This window comes from Nyctereutes procyonoides, unplaced genomic scaffold, assembly GCF_905146905.1.
Source record: "Nyctereutes procyonoides isolate TBG_1078 unplaced genomic scaffold, NYPRO_anot_genome, whole genome shotgun sequence".
NCBI lineage: Eukaryota > Metazoa > Chordata > Mammalia > Carnivora > Canidae > Nyctereutes > Nyctereutes procyonoides.
The window spans coordinates 20,241,326-20,259,445 of NW_026575041.1; the positions used below are offsets into that span (position 1 = coordinate 20,241,326).

At 38.6% G+C, this 18,120-nt stretch overlaps 1 protein-coding gene and 2 non-coding genes across 8 annotated transcripts in view; all 3 read left to right on the plus strand.

The window, feature by feature from the left end:
- The window catches only part of CEP295 (centrosomal protein 295), a 53,284-nt gene that overhangs the window by 31,591 nt on the left and 3,573 nt on the right, over positions 1-18,120 (plus strand). For all 6 annotated transcript variants that reach the window (XR_008663853.1, XR_008663855.1, XR_008663854.1 and 3 more), the window contains 11 exons: positions 654-788; positions 1,686-1,783; positions 1,987-5,158; positions 6,427-6,595; positions 6,730-6,873; positions 10,923-11,075; positions 14,087-14,184; positions 14,708-14,810; positions 15,224-15,394; positions 16,206-16,345; positions 17,428-17,602. Coding sequence is in view for 3 of the 6 variants with exons in the window: in XM_055320614.1 (XP_055176589.1) it covers positions 654-788; positions 1,686-1,783; positions 1,987-5,158; positions 6,427-6,595; positions 6,730-6,873; positions 10,923-11,075; positions 14,087-14,184; positions 14,708-14,810; positions 15,224-15,394; positions 16,206-16,345; positions 17,428-17,602 (4,558 nt within the window). In the remaining 3 variants the exon portion in view is untranslated. The remainder of the gene's footprint in view (positions 1-653; positions 789-1,685; positions 1,784-1,986; positions 5,159-6,426; positions 6,596-6,729; positions 6,874-10,922; positions 11,076-14,086; positions 14,185-14,707; positions 14,811-15,223; positions 15,395-16,205; positions 16,346-17,427; positions 17,603-18,120) is intronic.
- On the plus strand, positions 14,302-14,381 carry LOC129506863 (small nucleolar RNA U2-19). The gene has a single exon (XR_008663890.1). It is a non-coding gene; the product is annotated as a small nucleolar RNA U2-19 (small nucleolar RNA).
- On the plus strand, positions 14,551-14,620 carry LOC129506862 (small nucleolar RNA U2-30). The gene has a single exon (XR_008663889.1). It is a non-coding gene; the product is annotated as a small nucleolar RNA U2-30 (small nucleolar RNA).

An 18,120-nucleotide genomic window follows, 5' to 3' on the forward strand; every position in this document is an offset into this window, starting at 1 on the left:
GCACATAACCAATCTGACTCGATCCTGTCCTCACGAAACTTGGAGCTCTTCTGACATGTTCTAATACTTGGTTGGATCTGTGTGTGTGTGTGTGTGTGTGTGTGTGTGTGTGTGTGTATAATACTATAGTTTATGTGTCATCCCTGTGCCATTGTCTTCCTGTCAGTTTCACACCTGACAGAAGATGCAGAATGTTGCTCATGTATTATTTGGCCTCTAGATAACTGCACCCCTTGATGGGTATTCCTAAGAAGTCAAAATATTTGTAAGGCTTTGAGAGTTAATTTATTCAGTCAATTTTTCTTACTGAGAACTCTGTAAAATTAAAGATGAGAGCATAGGACTTGGCTGAGCATCATCTGCTGCTTCTCTGGAGGTGGGGGTCTTCAGTGCTGAGCAAGGTTTCACTGTGCTCTCACAAGAAGCAGTGTTTGTTTTCTCCTTCCCCTTCTGCCCCTTTTTCTCCTTTCCCCTTTTCCCATCTCACCCTCTTCTTCTCTCTGGTAGTGGCAATAACATAAAACATTCCTACCTCCTTCTCGGATAACTGGCATTCTTGGTGAAGAGATCTGTTTCTTTTCAATGTTATACATAAAAACTTTTCTTTGTATGAGTTTACTGATAATAGAGTGGTAGTACTTTTTTTTACTTAGATAATGGAAATAGAAGAGCAGAAGCAAAAGCAGTTGGAGTTACTTGAACAGATTGAACAACAGAAGTTACGATTAGAAACTGATCACTTCAGGGCTCAGCTGGAAGAAGAAAAAAGGAGAATGCAACAGACTGGGGTAGGATACAGGAAATCTCATCCCTACATAGATTGTCGGAGGATACGAAAATATGAGCAGTCATAGCATTCAGGAAAGTAAAATGTATTTCTAATTTCTCTTTGGTAATTTTTTTCTGTATGTGTGTATGTGTGTATCTGTATAGATACACTGTAACACTGTATCTGTATAGATAGACATATGTATAAGTTTATATGTATATATAAACTTATACAAATCTAATGGCTTTCATCTTTCAGTTTCTGGAGGGTGCCAGTGTATGTGACTGTGATTTATGTCATGTGTATGTTGAGCTCTTTGACCTGGCACTAAAGGAGAATGGTAGATCACTTCATTTCTTTTTCTTTTTTTTTTTTTTTTTTTTTTTTATTTATGATAGTCACACAGAGAGAGAGAGAGAGAGGCAGAGACACAGGCAGAGGGATAAGCAGGCTCCATGCACCGGGAGCCCAACGTGGGATTCGATCCCGGGTCTCCAGGATCGCGCCCTGGGCCAAAGGCAGGCGCCAAACCACTGCGCCACCCAGGGATCCCCACTTCATTTCTTTTTCTTTTTTCTTTTTTTTTTTAAGATTATTTATTTATTTATTCATGAGAAAAACAGAAGAAGAGAGAGGCAGAGACACAGGCAGAGGGAGAAGCAGGTTCCATGCAGGGACCTTACGTGGGACTCAATCCCAGATCTCCAGGATCACGCCCCGGGCTGAAGGCGGCACTAAACCTCTGAGCCACCGGGGCTGCCTGATCACTTCATTTCTGAATAATGGAAGTACCAGTCTTTCTTGTAAAAAAAAATAAAGCTATACAAAAGTTTATAATTATAGAACTTCAGTTTGTACAAAATACTTTAGTACTTGTTTCTGGATTTGCCTTTTAATTAGTAGCTTTGTCTTTTAGGTTGGTATTGCTCCAGGACCATGCGCTATAAATTCCGATGAAGAGAATCATAGACAGATGATTCGTAACTATCAACATCAGCTTTTACAACAAAACAGGTAATTGCTAGGATATAATTTATATATGATACAGAGTGTGACTGCATCTTCCAGAAATCACTATGAATGTTGTTCCTTTTGCATCATGATAATGGCCAATCCTAAATTGCTGTTTGTTGATTTTAATGCATAGACACTTGAGAATATAGGGCATTTTTTCCATCAAGAAAGAATAATGGTTTTTTTATGTTTGTTTTTGGTAGGTTTCATAGACAATCTGTTGAAACAGCCAGGAAACGATTACTTGAATATCAGACAATGTTAAAAGGAAAGTACGTGTTAGCTACTTCATCAATAACTGATTCCCTTATATCAGTATTACCACGGAAACCTGAAAGACCCACTGTTACATCAGAGCATTGGGATCAAGATCAGAGACCCAAGTTGAGTCCTAATAAATATCAACCTATACCATCCTCACAGATCTCCGAATTAGAACCAGATTATTTTCAGTTTCCAAGACAGAGTCTCTTTCCACAAAGACAGGCAGAAACAACAACAGACACATTAATCACTTCAGATGTTTTAGCCAAGCAGCCTTTGGAATCACAGGAACAGCCTAAGCAAAGTACCGTTTCTATAAGTCATTCTGTATTCAGCCAAATGCAGGATAAGTCCCTGCCATCTTCAGAGAGTATTATAGCCCAGCAGGGTAATTTGAAGGCTCTCCAAGAACAGTTAGACCTTCAAAAGGAAGTTCTTCAGTCAAGACTGGAAGCCCAGGAACAATTGCTTTTGTACAAACAGAAAGAACTGGAAGGACAGACTGGCCTCTCTATATCCCTTCCAGTAAGATCTCTGGATTCATTTGCTACACTGCCTTCTGCCAGAGCTGAATCAGGGAGAATCCAGGCATCTTCTCCAAACAGGGGTGATACTGCAGTTCCCGCAGGCCATTTTGGGGTCCCACAACTTCCAGATAGGCTTTTGAGTTTTTCAAAGCCGATCTTATCACAGCAAGATGATTTTACATTTCTCCAAGGACAGTTAAATACTCAGAGGGATAGCCTTCAGGCTAGGCGAGAAGCCCAGGAAGTATTACATGTACATAAACAGAGTGAACTGGGTAGAAGAATAGGGTCTGGACAGACTGAACCCCCTTCTCTCCCTTCTCAGGTAGCTCAGCACCTATTTACTTCACTACCTTCTGCTGGCACTCATTCTGGAAAGATCCAGGAGCAGTATTCATCCGAGAGTGAGAAGGGACTTCTCTCAAGCCAGTCTGAAAACCGAAAATCTCAGGACGGGTCTTTGAGTTTCCTACAGCATTTCCTACCTTTGCATGATAGTTTGAAGTTGCTCCAAGAACAGTTGACTACACAGAGGGATGCTCTTCAGGCTAGGCATGAACCCAAGACAGAATTGCTTTTGCATAGACAAAGGGATTTGGGAAACAGTAAGTCTGGACAGAGGAGTTCGTTATTTTCACCAGTGGTTGCTCAGCGTTTAGTTGCTTCACAAACTCCTGCTAAAACTGAGCCTAGAAGAATTCAGAACTTTTATTTATCTGAAAAGGAGAGTGTTACTCCCTCCAGTCATCCAGTAACCCCGGCATTTCAGAATGTTTCTCATAGTTTTCCACAGCATAACCTGCCACAGCAAGAAAATTTGACACTTCAAGAACAGTCACACATGCAGAGGGTAATGCTTGGTGAACAAGAAACTCAGGAATTTGTACACAAACAACATCAATTAGAAAAAATAATTTCTCCTGAACAGACTGGCACCTCTTTATCCCTGTCCCAGGTAGCTGAGTCTGAAAGATGCCAGGAATTCATGTCAGTCAACAGTGATGGTACAGTTCCCTTAAGCCATTTAAAGATCCTGAGATTTCAGGAAAGACTTCTGGGATTTTCACCACATACTCGACCTCTACAAGATAGCTTGGAGGGACACCAAGAATGGCCAGACAGAGTGAAGGCGGCCCTTCATTTTAGCCAGAACACACAAGGAAATATATCTTTGGAACAAACTGACTCCTCATTCGGACCCCAGTTAGGACAGCCTTCATTTACTTCGTTCCCTTCTGCTGAATCTGGTACAACACAGGAACCTCGTTCAACAGAGAGTGATAATAAAAGCCATCTTCAGATCCCACAGTTGCAGGCTAGGCTTTTGAGGTTATCCCAACTTATCCAGCCTCAACAAGACAATTTGAAGGTGCTTGGAGAAAGGTTAGCTACACAGAGAGAAGCTATCATTCAATCTAGACAGGAAGCTCAGGAGGAATTACTTTTGCACAAACGGAAGGAAGGAATATCTCCTGAGCAGGTTGGCACCTCTTCCTTCCTACCCTCAGTTGTACAGCATTCATTTGCTTCATTACGTCTTAGTGAATCTGGAAGAATCCAAGAACCTTGTTCAACTAAGAGTGATAATACAGCTTCCTCAAGACATTCTGAGATACCAAGATTACCTGATAGAGGTTTATCACAGCCTGTTTTACCTCAAAGAGATTACCTGATTGCACTCCAACAAGAACACTTGGATCCAAAAGGAAATGCCCTTCCGTGTGGCAAGAATACCCAAAAAGAATTGGTTTTGCCCAGCCAATATAAATTTGAGGAAGAGTTACCTTCTGAGCATTTTATCCAACCTCACCATGATGATTTGAAGGTACTTCAACAGCAGTTAGAGATACAGAGGAAAACTATTCGATCTAGACAGGAAGTCCAAGAAGAATTAATTATGCAAAGACTAAGTCAATTGGAGAAAAGGGTATCATCTGAGCCGACTGGCTCTTCATCATTACCCCAGGTAGCACTGCCTGTTGCTGACTCTGAAAGAATCCAAAAGCCTCTTGCAGCCAGAAGTAACAATACTGTTCCCTCGAGTCATCCTGAGACCCCAATATCCCAGGATAGACTTCCGAGTTTATCACAGACTGTTCTGCCTCAGCAAGATATTTTGACAGCACAATTGGATTTGCAGAGGGAAGTGATACAGTCTAATGAGAAGAGTGGGGAAGAACTGCTGTCAGACAGACAAACACAGTTGACTAAAAGTGAATCTTCTGAGCACGCTATTCCCTCTTTGTTTTTACCCATGGAAAGAGACCATTCATTTATTCCACTGCCTTTTGCTGAAGTTAAATCTAAAAACAATTGTGAATTGTATTCATCTAAGAGTGAACATGCAGCTCCCTCAAGCAATTCTGGGATCCCCAAATTTCAAGATAGACTCCTGTGTCTTTCACAACCTGTCTTAACTCAGCAAGATAATATAGAGCTTCAGAAGCAGTTGGATCTACAGAAGAAAGTTCTGCAGTATAGCCAGAAAGCCCAAGAAGAATTGCTTGTACAGAGACAAGCAGCACTACAGCAGCAGATACAGAGACATCAAGAGACTTTGAAAGAGTTCTTTAAATCCAGTCAGGTATGTGTTAAATTTAAATACCTAGGAATTAAATAATGGAGGTAACATGACTCAGACAAACTAGATGTTTGTTTTTTTAATATTGAGACTAAGTGGTTTGACCTTAACTGCTTTAATTTTCTACCTTAAACAATGGAAATTAAAATATAAAAATTGGTCTGCCTTACCTTGTGTTTATAAGGTTAATACTTGCTTGAAGCTCAACTGATTTTGAGCAGTAGTTTGTCATAGCCAAATGCAAACACCATCGAAAACATAGATTGTCAAGGCACCTGGGTGGCTCAGTCCGTGAAGTGTCTTCCTTTGGCTCAAGTCATGATCCCAGGGACCTGGGGTCGAGCCCCAAAATCGGCTCTCTGCTCAGCAGGGTAGCCTGCTTGTGCATACTCACTCTCTCTCTCTCTCTCTCTCTCTCTCTCCTCTCCCTCTCTCTCTCTGTCGAATAAATAAATAAAATCTTAAAAAAAAAACCTCACATAGATTATCATTTGAAGTTTTATTATAAGGGGTTGTGAGCTTACCATACCGTAAAATGAAATTGCAAAATGACTAGTTACCAGAATTTCTATTATGCAAATAGCACATCTTGTGCTTTCTGTTACCACTTGCTTGACGTTTGTATTTGAATCAAAATTAGTCCCATCTTTTTCCTTAAGTAACAGTATCACCCACCTTTTCTGAACAACTGGCATGATTTTAGACTGATGGGCAGTTAGACCTGCTGTTTGTTACTGAATTGATAAGAAGACTCTGGCTCAGTCACATTGACATTCATGGTTTCATTGTACGGGAGAGGCATATATTCTCCTGAATATGAATGTGTCCATTTTATTTTAAAAGGCCCACTTCCTAAATCTCAGATTTAGCCAAAATAAAATTCTGTAAATCCTTTGGCTTTCAAGAGAAGCTTGAGTTGAACTCAGAGAACTTAAGTTCTAGGGATTTCCTGGTCTTTTTATGGAAAAGTAATGGGGAAAGAAAAGCCGGGGGAAACGGGGTGTACCCAAGTTAATGTCTTACCGAAAGATACAGTGGAGGCTAAGTTTTCAAGTTCAATCCCTGTGAAAGGTTATACTTTTCAATGGAAGTATCACTTTCAGTATTAGAAGCATTTCTCATTTTTTAATCTCTAAAGTTGTAATAGTGTGATTGATGGAACTGTTTATTTGGTTGAGGTTCTAATTTAAGAAGAGCAATACACATCTAATGAATTCTTCACATGATCCTTGTCCTATGCCATCCCCACCCTTAATTGTCCACTTTTTCAGATAAGTAAGCCCACAGCCGAAAATGACATAGAAACTCAGAAGCTCAGAGAGTGGCTTCCTCAACTCCAAGACCTAGCAGAAGGTGATCAGGGAAGCATTAGTCCTGCAAGTAGGAGCAACTCTGGTGATAATCAGCTGCTTTCAGGAGAGAGTGGTGCCAAGCAGAGTGGTAAGATAATTGCATACTATTGTAACTATCCTGATTATTTTTTGCTTTCGCCTCCCACAACTTGCTGCCTGAGGAAAAGTTTGTAGTATGTTAACAGATTTGTACTATGCCTAACTTTGTCACTGACTTGATAGGCGAGCTTCTGGACAAAGAACTGGGCAGGAGATCCTCAAAGCCCCCTGTAGCAAAAGTTAAATGTGGATTGGACTTGAACCAACATGAACTTAGTGCTATACCAGAGGTAGAATCACCAGCAAGTGGCAGAACTTCTGTACTAGGTAATATATGGTTTGATAAAACAGGATTTTTTAATAGTTTGTAACTTTTCTACGTTTTTTTCACGATGTTAAATTTTTTTGTCTTGAAGAAACAGGCTGTGAGTATTCAGGAAAGAAAAAAATGGTTTACATGAATAGTATTTAAACTTTGGACTTAAATGTGACATTAGGTAACTAGTTTCTCATAAATAGTGAAAACCTGTTTCCTGTAGACAAAAGTTCTTCAGTATCCTCTGCTTCTGACACTTTTGCTTCCCTCTACTTCCTTTCATATCTGCCTCCTAAACCTGTTTCTTGGGGCACCTGGGTAGCTCAGTAGGTTAAGCATCTGCCTGGAGTCCCGGATCCAGCCCCATGTCAGGCTCTCTGCTCAGCAAGGAGCCTGCTTCTCCTACACTCTCTGTAGGCCGCCTATCTGCCCTCCCCAACCATGTTCACATACACACTCACACACACACACTCACTCTCTCTCTCTCTCTCGCTCTCTAATAAATAAAATATTTACAAATAAACCTGTTTCTTTAGGAGGAACTTTGTATTTTCTTTCCTGCTTTTCAACTTGAATACCTTCACTGCTCTTGTATCTTTTATAGGATGACTATGCTTTAAGGATAGCTATAAGCAGGAATATTTCTTCTCTGTACTTCTCCCTGAATGTAGTTATCTAGGAAAATTCTTCCCTGCGATCTTTAGTAAATATCTCCATTTGAATTTCATAATTATTTTTAGGTTTCAGACTCAAGTAAATCATCAAATTTATCAAAGCAATTTTTTTAAAGAATTTATGTATTTATTCATGAGAGATACAGAGAGAGAGAGAGAGATAGGCAGAGACACAGGCCGGGGGAGAAGCAGGGTCCATGCAGGAGCCCGACGTGGGACTTGATCCCAGGTCTCCAGGATCAGGCCCTGGGCTGAAAGCGGCGCTAAACCATTGAGCCACCTGGACTGCCCCAAAGCAAATTTTTTTAAGGGGGAGAATTAGTTTTGTCACTAGAAAGGTATCTAGAAGTGTATTATTAACAGCTGCTTTGGTCTTACGCCATAAAATATTGTGCCTTTGTTTCTGACTGAAAAAATTAAGAAACGTAGATTCAGAGTAACTCTTAAGAATCAGTCCCCTTTCTTATGGAGGTTATAATAATTTTATTTATTACTCAGCTTTGATAGCTTTTCTCCTATTTTGCATTTTTTGGCAAACCACAGCTGTAGGGGAATTAGTCCTTTCCCTGCTTTAGAATATGCGTTGGGAAATTCTCAGCATTGATTCCTATGATTTATTGAATCATGTTTGAGATTGCAAAAATGTCATCTTGTCTAAAAGGAAAAGCTATATATTCGCTCACCACCACCACTTTATCCTTGAGCCTTTTTTCAGGGACAAGCAATTACATGTAAATCTTGACATTCCCCTTGTCTTTCTCTCTCTGACACCCCATAAAAATCACCAATTCTTAGTTCTCCTTGTACAGTTCTGGCATCTGTCTGCTTGTTGCCACTCCTACTCATTAATGCAGGCTATCATTTCTCTCTCGGGTGGCTACTATAGCTTCCCAAGTCTTCCTGCTTCTAGTCTAGCTGTACTCTAATTTCTCCATGGTACATTCAGAGTAATCTCCTTAATCTCCTTTGCATCTCCCTGTTTGAGACTCTTCATTGGTCTTCTCTTTGATTCGAGGAATAAGTCTGCATTTAGTCTCAGTCTCCAGCTTCACCTTCCAGGCCTTTCATGATCTTAAGAGCGAGGTTCAGTGTCCCTTTTCTGGTGAACGTGGCCTGAATGATCAAGTGTCCCTCTCATGAGCCTTTGGAGCTTTTATCCTAGCCCTTATCACAAGTTGAGTAAAACTTTTAGTCAAAATATTACAGGCAAGTAGTTTTAAAAGACAAACAGTGCTAAAAGGTTATTCCTGCCCCTCCCCACCCATTACCCCTGCACCTTACCAGCCACTTTTCAGTCTTTTATGTGTTTCTTATATTTACCTTAGTGCTTGGCAATGAGTTTTAAAAAATCAAGTTAAATTACCCTCGTGCTAATGTGTAATTATTTTTCACTGCTGAAAAAAATTAGTGTACTATAATACTCTTTCTGTTTTGTAAAGCTTCTTTTCTATAGTAAATTCTCTCCTTTTTTTATTAGCTTAAAGTTTCTGTTGGATGTTTTCTCACACTAATACTTCTATCACATACCTCTAATAGAAGGTGAGATCACAACAGTTTCTCTGAAACATCTTCCCGTTAAAATTGGGGGACCTATGTCAGTTCTTGGGGAGGTGAAAAAGTCTTTATTTACATATTAAAGCACAGGTATACATAAAAAGATAAACAGTATATCTGTGGTTATTAAAGTTTCATAGAGGTAGGAGGCATTTAGACCAAAAATAATGGCTACAGACTCCTTAGGCAGCTGATGATAAAGCCATGTTGAAAGGCACTGATCTGTGGCTGGGTGGAGCCTGGTGGCCCAGTCAGTTAAAGCATCTGCCTTCAGCTCAGGTCATGATCCCAGGGTGCTGGGGTGGAGCTCCTTGTTGGGCTCCCTGCTCAGTGGAGAGTCTGCTTCTTGTTCTCCCTCTGCCCCTCCCCCTGCTCATTTTCTCTCCTCTCTCTCAAATAAATAAAATCTTAAAAAAAAAAAAAAAGACACGGATCTATATTGATTCTCCGATTTTCTTCTCTAGTTTCTTTTGTTTTTGGTTTTTATTCTGGAAGAATTTCCTCAACTTTTTTCAAGTTACGCATTTTCAATTTGACTATCAAATTGTGTTTTCTAAAAGCTTACTCTTTTCCTGTTTTGGGATTTTTTTTTTTTCTTTTTCATAGCATCCTGCTGTTGTCTCACAGATACAACATATTACCTACCCTGAATATATATATTTTTTGTTTGGGTTCCTATATTTCTCCATTTGTCTGAATTCTTTTGTTCCTTTTTTGTTTCCCATTTTTAAGGAGCATTTCTCTGATGTCTTGCATATTTGAGTGGGATGCTAAAGGTGAATTAGAAATTCTGTAAGGGGCGGGGCCTGTTTCCTGCTGAATTTCATTAGGAAAGGGGGTTTCTCATTGGGTACCCTCCATTTAGTATCTGGGATTCTTTTCCTTGAGTCAGTTCACAGTTTAGTTTCTTTAAGAAAAGATCCTCCCAAGCTTGATCCAAGTCTGGCTGTTGCTATGTTGAGGTGCAGACTTGAGAACCCCTGATTTCCTTATGGCATTTTCACTTTCTCCCACCCTTACTTCCTTTCAGTTCCAAGCCCCCAATTTTCAGAGTGTATTAGGTTCCATTTCTCCAGAGAATAAATAAACCTTTAGTATCCTGTAGGGATGATGTTGAGGGACAGGGACCTTTGGAGATGGGATGGATGTGTTCCACGTACATATTTCTAAACATTCTCCCTGTTTTCAATTCCCTGTTGTGCACTTTCCTTATGTAATACCTGGTATTTGAATTGCCAAGTTTTTCTGCACAGTAGATTAGCTTCTACTTTGGGGTATCTTCCACTCTCCTGTTTCCTTACTTGTTATTATTTTTGTATCAAAGTATACCATTCAGAGAGGTGTACAAATCCTAAGTGTTCTATTTCAGTGATTACCACTATAATAGCCATCCCCATGTTGCCACCACTCGGGTCAAGAACTAAAACCTTAGAGAACTCCACAGACATGTCCTCCTAATTCCTGTCTCTCCATTCTCTCAGGATAAACCTCTACCTTGATTTCTTATACCACAGATTAGCTCTGGCTATTTTTTACTTTATTGTGTGAACACATTATACCTTACAGTACTATTAATGGTTAGTGACTTCTCCAGGCATTTTTTTCCAGTGCTTGGTCAATACTGAAGTATTATTTGGTGTTGGAAGTGGGACTATCATTAAAAAGTTAGTAAAATCAAAATGAAATAATTTAAAGGCCTGAGTGAAAGATAAGTGGTTATTATTTTTCTTGCTACATAGATTTTTACCTGTGATCTAAATTGCTATTTTCATTTGAACTAACTCTAGAAACATAAGTGAAAATCTAATGAGTCCATCTTTTCTTCCTCCCAGGTAAACCAGATTTTTATCAAGACAGGGACCCCCTAAGGGTCTCAATAAGCCGAGAACAAAGTTTCTTTGGCAGCGCACTGGACTGTGATGCATTTGGTTGTCTTTACCCAATTGCCCAGGAGAACATCTGTGGTGATGACCCCAGTGAAGCAGGTGAGAGAAATAGGAAGTAGATTTGCTGTGTGCAAGGAGATGTAGACAAAAGATATTTATTATAGTGTAATTTGTAATAAGAAATGGTGAATAATCTTTAAAATATTCTGTGGCATTCTAAATGGCATGCTTTGTGTTTAAAATATTTGGAAAAGAGTTATAAGGGAAAAAATGTTAAATCACTTAATCCTGCCTCCCAAGCACAACCAGTATTAATTTTTTAATCTCTTTGAATTTCTGCATGTGTAAAACTGTTTTTTATGTGTAATATTGCTTACCCTACAAAGCGTAGTTCTAGTTCATACTGCTGCATTAGTTCCAAGGTATCTTAAGTAGTTATCTTTTCTAACCAGAGTTTATTTTAGCTGTCACTATAGTTCAATAGAATGAGAGATGAGAGAGCCAACATTTTAAAATAAAACTGTTAACTTTCTTTTAGATTTAGCCAATGAATACCTTTATTTCCTTTTTACTCTACCTGTCGTTGTCTACTAGCTAAAGGGGATAGGAACATACCTATAGTTGAACAAAGCTGAGTGTTCTGACTTGTTGCAGTGAGGTAGAATGCTTGGGACAGGGAGCTCTGAAGTGTCTTGGTACAGGTATTAGAAGATTTGGGCTTGTATTAGGTGATTTGGGGGAGGCTTCGAGGAGGTGGGGCATTGCTTATGAGTAATGGAACAGGGGCAGTTCCATTACTGGAATTATCCAGGAGGTAGGAATAACGGAGTGAACTTTATGAAAGCTATAACTGGTAAAGAAGCAGCCATTACTCTTACCAAAAAAGGCAAGAAAAACACCAAAGTGCAATAAGTGGTTGGTTATGAATGGTAGGAAAAGAAGGAATCTTCCTTCTTTCTAACTTTTGGTGCTTTCTGAAATCCTAATGAGTACATACTGCTTTTATTATAAATTATCATTCTTTGGGTGCCTGGGTGGTCCAGTCAGTTAAGCATTCAACTCTTGGGGCAGCCCAGGTGGCTCAGCGGTTTAGCACCGCCTTCAGCCCAGGGCGTGATCCTGGAGTCCCAGGATCGAGTCCCACGTCAGGCTCCCTACATGGAGCCTGCTTCTCCCTCTGCCTGTATCTCTGCCTCTCTCTCTTAACCTCTCTCTGTGTGTGTGTGTGTGTTTGTCTCTCATGAATAAATAAATAAAATCTTTTAAAAAAATAATATAAAAAAAAATAAAGCGTTCAACTCTTGGTTTGGGCTCAGGTCATGATTTTGGGGTCATGGGATCAAGCCCTGCATTGTACTCCCTGCTTAGCACAGAATCTGCTTGGAATTCTCTCTCACTTTCTCTTTCTCTCAAATAAATAATCTTTTTTGAAAATTATTATCCTTAATTATATTTGACATATTAAAAATATATAAATATTAAACTTTCTGTCTCAGTTCAGGCCAGGATAAGGAGATGCTTGGTCATTTTTGTGATAATACTCATCGTTTTGTCTATAATCAGACATGAGTACTGGTAGCCTGATTTCCATCTTGATCCATTATGGTCATAAAATAACCTTTTAGGTATTGGTATTCTGTGAAATTTTCATGTTTAATGGGAGAACACCAAGGACAGGTCAGCTCCTAGCTCTCAGGCTGCTTTTCTCTTTCTTATAATCATCCCTACATTCATATTATCTCTGTATTTAAAAGGAGGGTATCAGCTTTGTTACTTCTCTGTTCCCTTCCTTCCTCCTTATTCAGGTCCTCCTTACCTCACCTTGATTTCTTAGTAGCTTTATAAAGGTGGTATCACTAAATTCAAGCTCTGTACCCTTTGCTTTTGTAAGAAGGCAGGAAATGGTGCTTTGCTTCTGAAGGAAAGCAGAAAATTCTTGAATATCATAGGAAGGTGGCTGTTCAAGGCTTTGCTTTCATGACACTGCTTCCCTTTTTCAGTAATCTCATACCGGTGATACTTGTTTCTCTTTCAGCAACCTCTGCACTGAATTCTGCAACGTTTTAAATAACTCTGACCTTATTCCTTTCTCATTTTTATTTTTCACCTCTTACTCTACCCAAATCCTCCCCCTGGGAGGGTATCTGTTACAGATAACAGTATAGTTATGATTATGCATTGATAAACCCCAGATTAGCTTCTTATCTCCCAACTAGCTTTTGGAATGAACTGCCTAATAAAAAATAACTACTGTAAAATTGCACCTTATCTTAGTTTCTTTACTGAAAATTTTAGCATGTATAGAAGAAACCAAGTAACAGTTTATTGGTTATATCAGCTCAGAATAATATATTTTTAATGAAAAAGAAGATAGTAAAAAAAAAGTGTTTAAAAACAAGTTGTACTTATTATAATATTCAGTATTACTTTTATTTCTGCCTCATTATCCATAATATAGAAATTATTTTATAAATACAGGTACATGATGTGTGTGTCCTGGGCTATCTTTGAAAAAAACATTTCTTACAAAAACATTTAAAAAACATACTTCTAATGTGTGTGATATCTCTTAATAAAGTCATGGTGATAATGAGACACATGTTTTTAGTTTATATGTTTGGTGGCACAGTTTTAATTTTATTCTGTCTCAGAGCCACAGATAACTATACACTTTGACCAGCTTTCTCTCATAAATGTTGGCTCTTGGAGTAAGGGAAAAATTAACTCAGATACCTGAATTATTATTAAGTGAGACAAAATAATTTTTATATATTGTGGTTTTTGGTCTTTTTTTATATGCATTTTACTCAACTTTGAGATCACATTGTATTAGTAGAATATTCTTGCTTCACTTAATAGCAAAAGCATTTCCCATCACACTGGTAATTTTCTATTTGTAGAGTAATAAGTACAGTTTTTCCAGGGAAAAGCATATTGTGCTGACTAGGACATTTTAATGAATAATAAAATGAATGTTTTTGTTTCTTTTTTGATCTAGGATAAGGCAATTCTACAAAGCAAAATATGAAAGAAAATAGAAATGATACCCTCTGGTGCTAGGAATTTGACTTGTAATAATCTAAACTCTTCTCCTCTCCCTCCAATTTCAGTCAAGGTCAAGGAGACTGTGGCTGAGAATCATGCTGTATTAAGTTATGCTGTAGAGGAAGAACATACATATCTGAGTCCACCTGTGAAGCCAGATAATGTTAGTAGTGTCTTAATGTGTACTCCGTGGTTAGAGCTGTTTGGTTTCATGTTTTAGTTTATAGAAGTTGTGAAATATTGAAGTCTGTGTTCTCTGAGATCTGCTCTTACTGAAGTGGATCAATGATGAAAATAGCCAAATCTGAGCATCAGAAGACCTTCCAGTCTACCTGATGCATGATCTCTCTAGTTCTGAGAAGCAAAAGTAATTTAGAACAATAAGGGCTTATGTCCGGAGGTGTGTATGTGTGTACGTGCATGCGTGTGTGTGTGTGTGTGTGTGTGTGTGTTTAAAGGTGACCGTGTATAACTGAGGACTTGATGAATGAGATTGGGGGGTGGGGAGGGAATCTGTGTGTAGATTTCTGAGCAATGATGAAAAGGTTTTACTACTGATCTTTACAACTATGAAGGTTTCTACACTTGATCTGAGCTCAGAGTTAATCATTACTAACGTCGCTGATTTGGGTTTTTTCTAGCTATTACTTTCTACATTGTGGTGTAACGTTCCTCTTCATTTTTAGGCTGAAACAGAAGAGATTTATCATGAGCCATTATTGTCAATAACTATTTCTACTGGAAGCTTTTTAAGTTATGAGAACACAGATCTGAGCCTTACAGATCCAGGTAATAACATCAGCATGCTTGTAAATAAATTGAAAGGCCAGCATCAGCTGAGGTCAATACAGTGGTGAGCAAACACTGAGAGCTTGTCACAGTATGCTGAAAAATTGTTTCTTTAAATCTCAGAAATAAATTGTTCATGCCTGAGAGAATAGTGGACAGTATGATACTCCGCAAACATGACTGCACGTCACAGGCCTGTAGACCCACAGAGATGCTCTGTGGATTTCCAGCAACATTTTGAAAATTATCTGCTATTGTCACCCTTTTCCCATTCAGTGGGAATCTTTCTGAGCAGATTTCTTAGTTCCTCTGATCCCTCGTCAGTGTATCTTGGCTCTGCCTCTCTGCCAAAGTGTGTCTCTAAGGAACCTTGTGCCCAGCCATTAAGTATTTTCATTAAACTGAATTTTCAGGGTCATTTTCAGAGCATGTGGACCACAGGGAACAAGAATCTGCCACTGGTAAAGAAAAGGAAACCAATATTTTAAGTTCTGTAGTTCCCTCATCACAAGTTATTTATCAACGGCAGGACTCTGGGGAAGTTCATCAACCTGTGCTGCCTGCATTGGAAAAATTTACATCTGGTAAGACACACATGCAGCAGATGATGGACAAGCACATAAATGAAGCAAATTTGATGACTGAAAAAACAGACCTGTGGGCTAAAATTATTTTGAACAGTACTTTTGTATAACTTTCCATCCTTTTAGTTCTAAAGAGTGTTTGAGCTTCGTGTTTTTATGGACTGCTGCAGCAATTATGACATAGAAAGTGGAAGACAGTTGAGGGCATTTGTGAGAGAGGGGATCTGGAACCAATTAGACTGAAGAACCTGTAGAAGAGATGAGAAAAATCTTCCTCTACCAGTGCAAACTTAACTCTGACAACCAAGGCAGTATTGCCAATAGAGAATAAGAGTTCACAGATCAGACCTTGAGGCTCTAGTTTGATCATTGATTATCTGTGAGACCATGGACCATGGGCAGGTTACTTACTCCATCTTCTGTTAAAAGGGGGATGTTGGAGATTAAATGAGATAATACACATGAAGCACAATTCCTGGCTTATTATAACATCCTATACAGTGAACTTTTCTTCTTTTATTCTCCTCTGAAATCATTGATCCTAAAATGAAATAAGTAAGAATAACAAAGCTTATAGCAAAGCAGTGATCATATGGCTTCTTCTAATTAACCTCATAAGACTTTGGAGCTAGTAAAAATGGAAACTTTGTCAAAGGTTTTGGTCACTGAGAGCAGCCTCATTTTTTGTATGTGGGGGTAATGATAGGACTTAATTGAAAGGATCTGCTGGCAGTAAAAATATAGAAGTAATTTTGTTAAATTGCAGTTACCTAAAATTAAATTTTTTCTTTTTTTCTCAAAATTACAACAGTTGACCTTGACTTTCCAGAATTGGAACACACTTTTCCAAATTTGCATCGTCAGCTATTTAAACCCTTAGAACCACATCCAGATTTTGACATATCATCATCATACTCTGGGATTTCTCAAGACAGCAGAGACTTTTACCAGGTATATTAACGTAGGTGCTTCATTGCTGTGAATTTCCAAAAATACTTTATCTTTCCTTCTGTTAGAACAGAACAATGGTTCTTAACCTTAGCTGCTGATTAGAATCATGTGGAAAGCTTTTAAAACTCCAAATGTCCAGGCTGTGCCCAGGCTGTACCCAGGCCAGTTAAATCAGAGTCTCGGGCAGCCCGAGAAGGTTTAGCACCGCCTTCAGCCCAGGGTGTGATGCTGGAGACCCAAGATCGAGTCCCACGTTGGGCTCCCTGCATGGAGCTTGCTTCTCCCTCTGCCTGTGTCTCTGCCCCTCCCTCTCTCTGTCTCTAACGAATAAATAAATAAAATCTTAAAAAAAAAAATCAAAGTCTCTAGGAGTGCCTAGGTTATCAGGAATTTTTTTTAAGCTCCCCAAGCAATTCTAATGTGGAGCCAAGATTGAAAACCAGCTGTACTAGAATTTTATCCTGTAAGCCGTATCTCCAGCAGCTTACAGGCTCATTGTATCTCCGTATACAAGGAGTATAATCCATAAAAGGCTTGAGAACATTTTTATTATTATTAATTTTATGAAATTTAAAGCCTCTTCCTGTATCAGACAGCTGATATTCAAACCTGGGTCTTTCTGCTTCCGTAGCCTAACATCTCAGGCTGTCGTACTTAATAGTTCCTGCTTTTCAAAAATGATCTCCTCATATTTTAAACTATCTGATTAATTTGCAGTTTGTTTTCTAAATAATCTTTAATTTTTAAAATTTATCTATATCTATATATTTTTAAAGATTTGAGAGAGAGCAGGAGCCCAAGGGAAGGGGCAGAGGAAAAGGCAGATTGCTTGCTGAGCATTGAGTCTGATGCCTCGATCCCAGGACCCCAGGATCATGACCTGAGCTGAAGGCACTTAACCAAATGAGCCACCCACACCCCTAAATAATTTTTTTGTGTCTTTCATATTAACTGAAATGGAATAATTGGGTTTAAATAGCAAATTATTGTCAAAGTTATGTGGTTATTAAGGTATCATAGGAACAGGATTATTGACTCAATTGATAATACATAATCCATATTCTCTATTGTTTTTCCGTCAGAACTCAGATTCTTCATGTGAAAGCCACCGTGCTGTTCTATCATCCAAAAGTACTGTTTCCTTTACAGCACTGAGGAGAACCAGCCTAAATTCTTCTAATATAAGCTTGAACCAGCAGCCTGATCCTCACTTGGCTCATGCTGCAGCTCAGATTTTTGCTACAGAAAATACTGAGGGTATGATTAAGTTTATAATCTATTTTCCTTGGAAATTGTGCCTAGCAGCTCCTGGTGTGTCTCTGCTCCTGTCCTCACCCATCTCCAGTGTTATAACTTCTGTTTGTGTATTCATCTCAATAACAGAAATAATAATGCTGTTTGCATCTTACAGTTCTGAACTTGATAAAATAAAAAGTGCTGCCTCTTGTTACTCAACTTCCTTACCTCAACCCTTATGGTTAAGTTTTAAGTATCCTTCTAAAACTTCTTGTACCAATTTTATATATACACACATATATGTACATATTTTTTGAAACATGTACATTTTAGTTTAAGTTCTATTATTAAAATCAAAATTCTTAGGGAAGAATCCTCATCATATCTAATAACCATATTTTCTTTATTAGACTAGAAGATACATGGTGGGAGCGGTAGTTATTTGAAAAATCACTATGACCATCCTCTTAGTTTTTTATTCATGTATACATACATCAGCTTTCACTCCTCAAATTGTAGGAAGTAATCTTATTTCATTA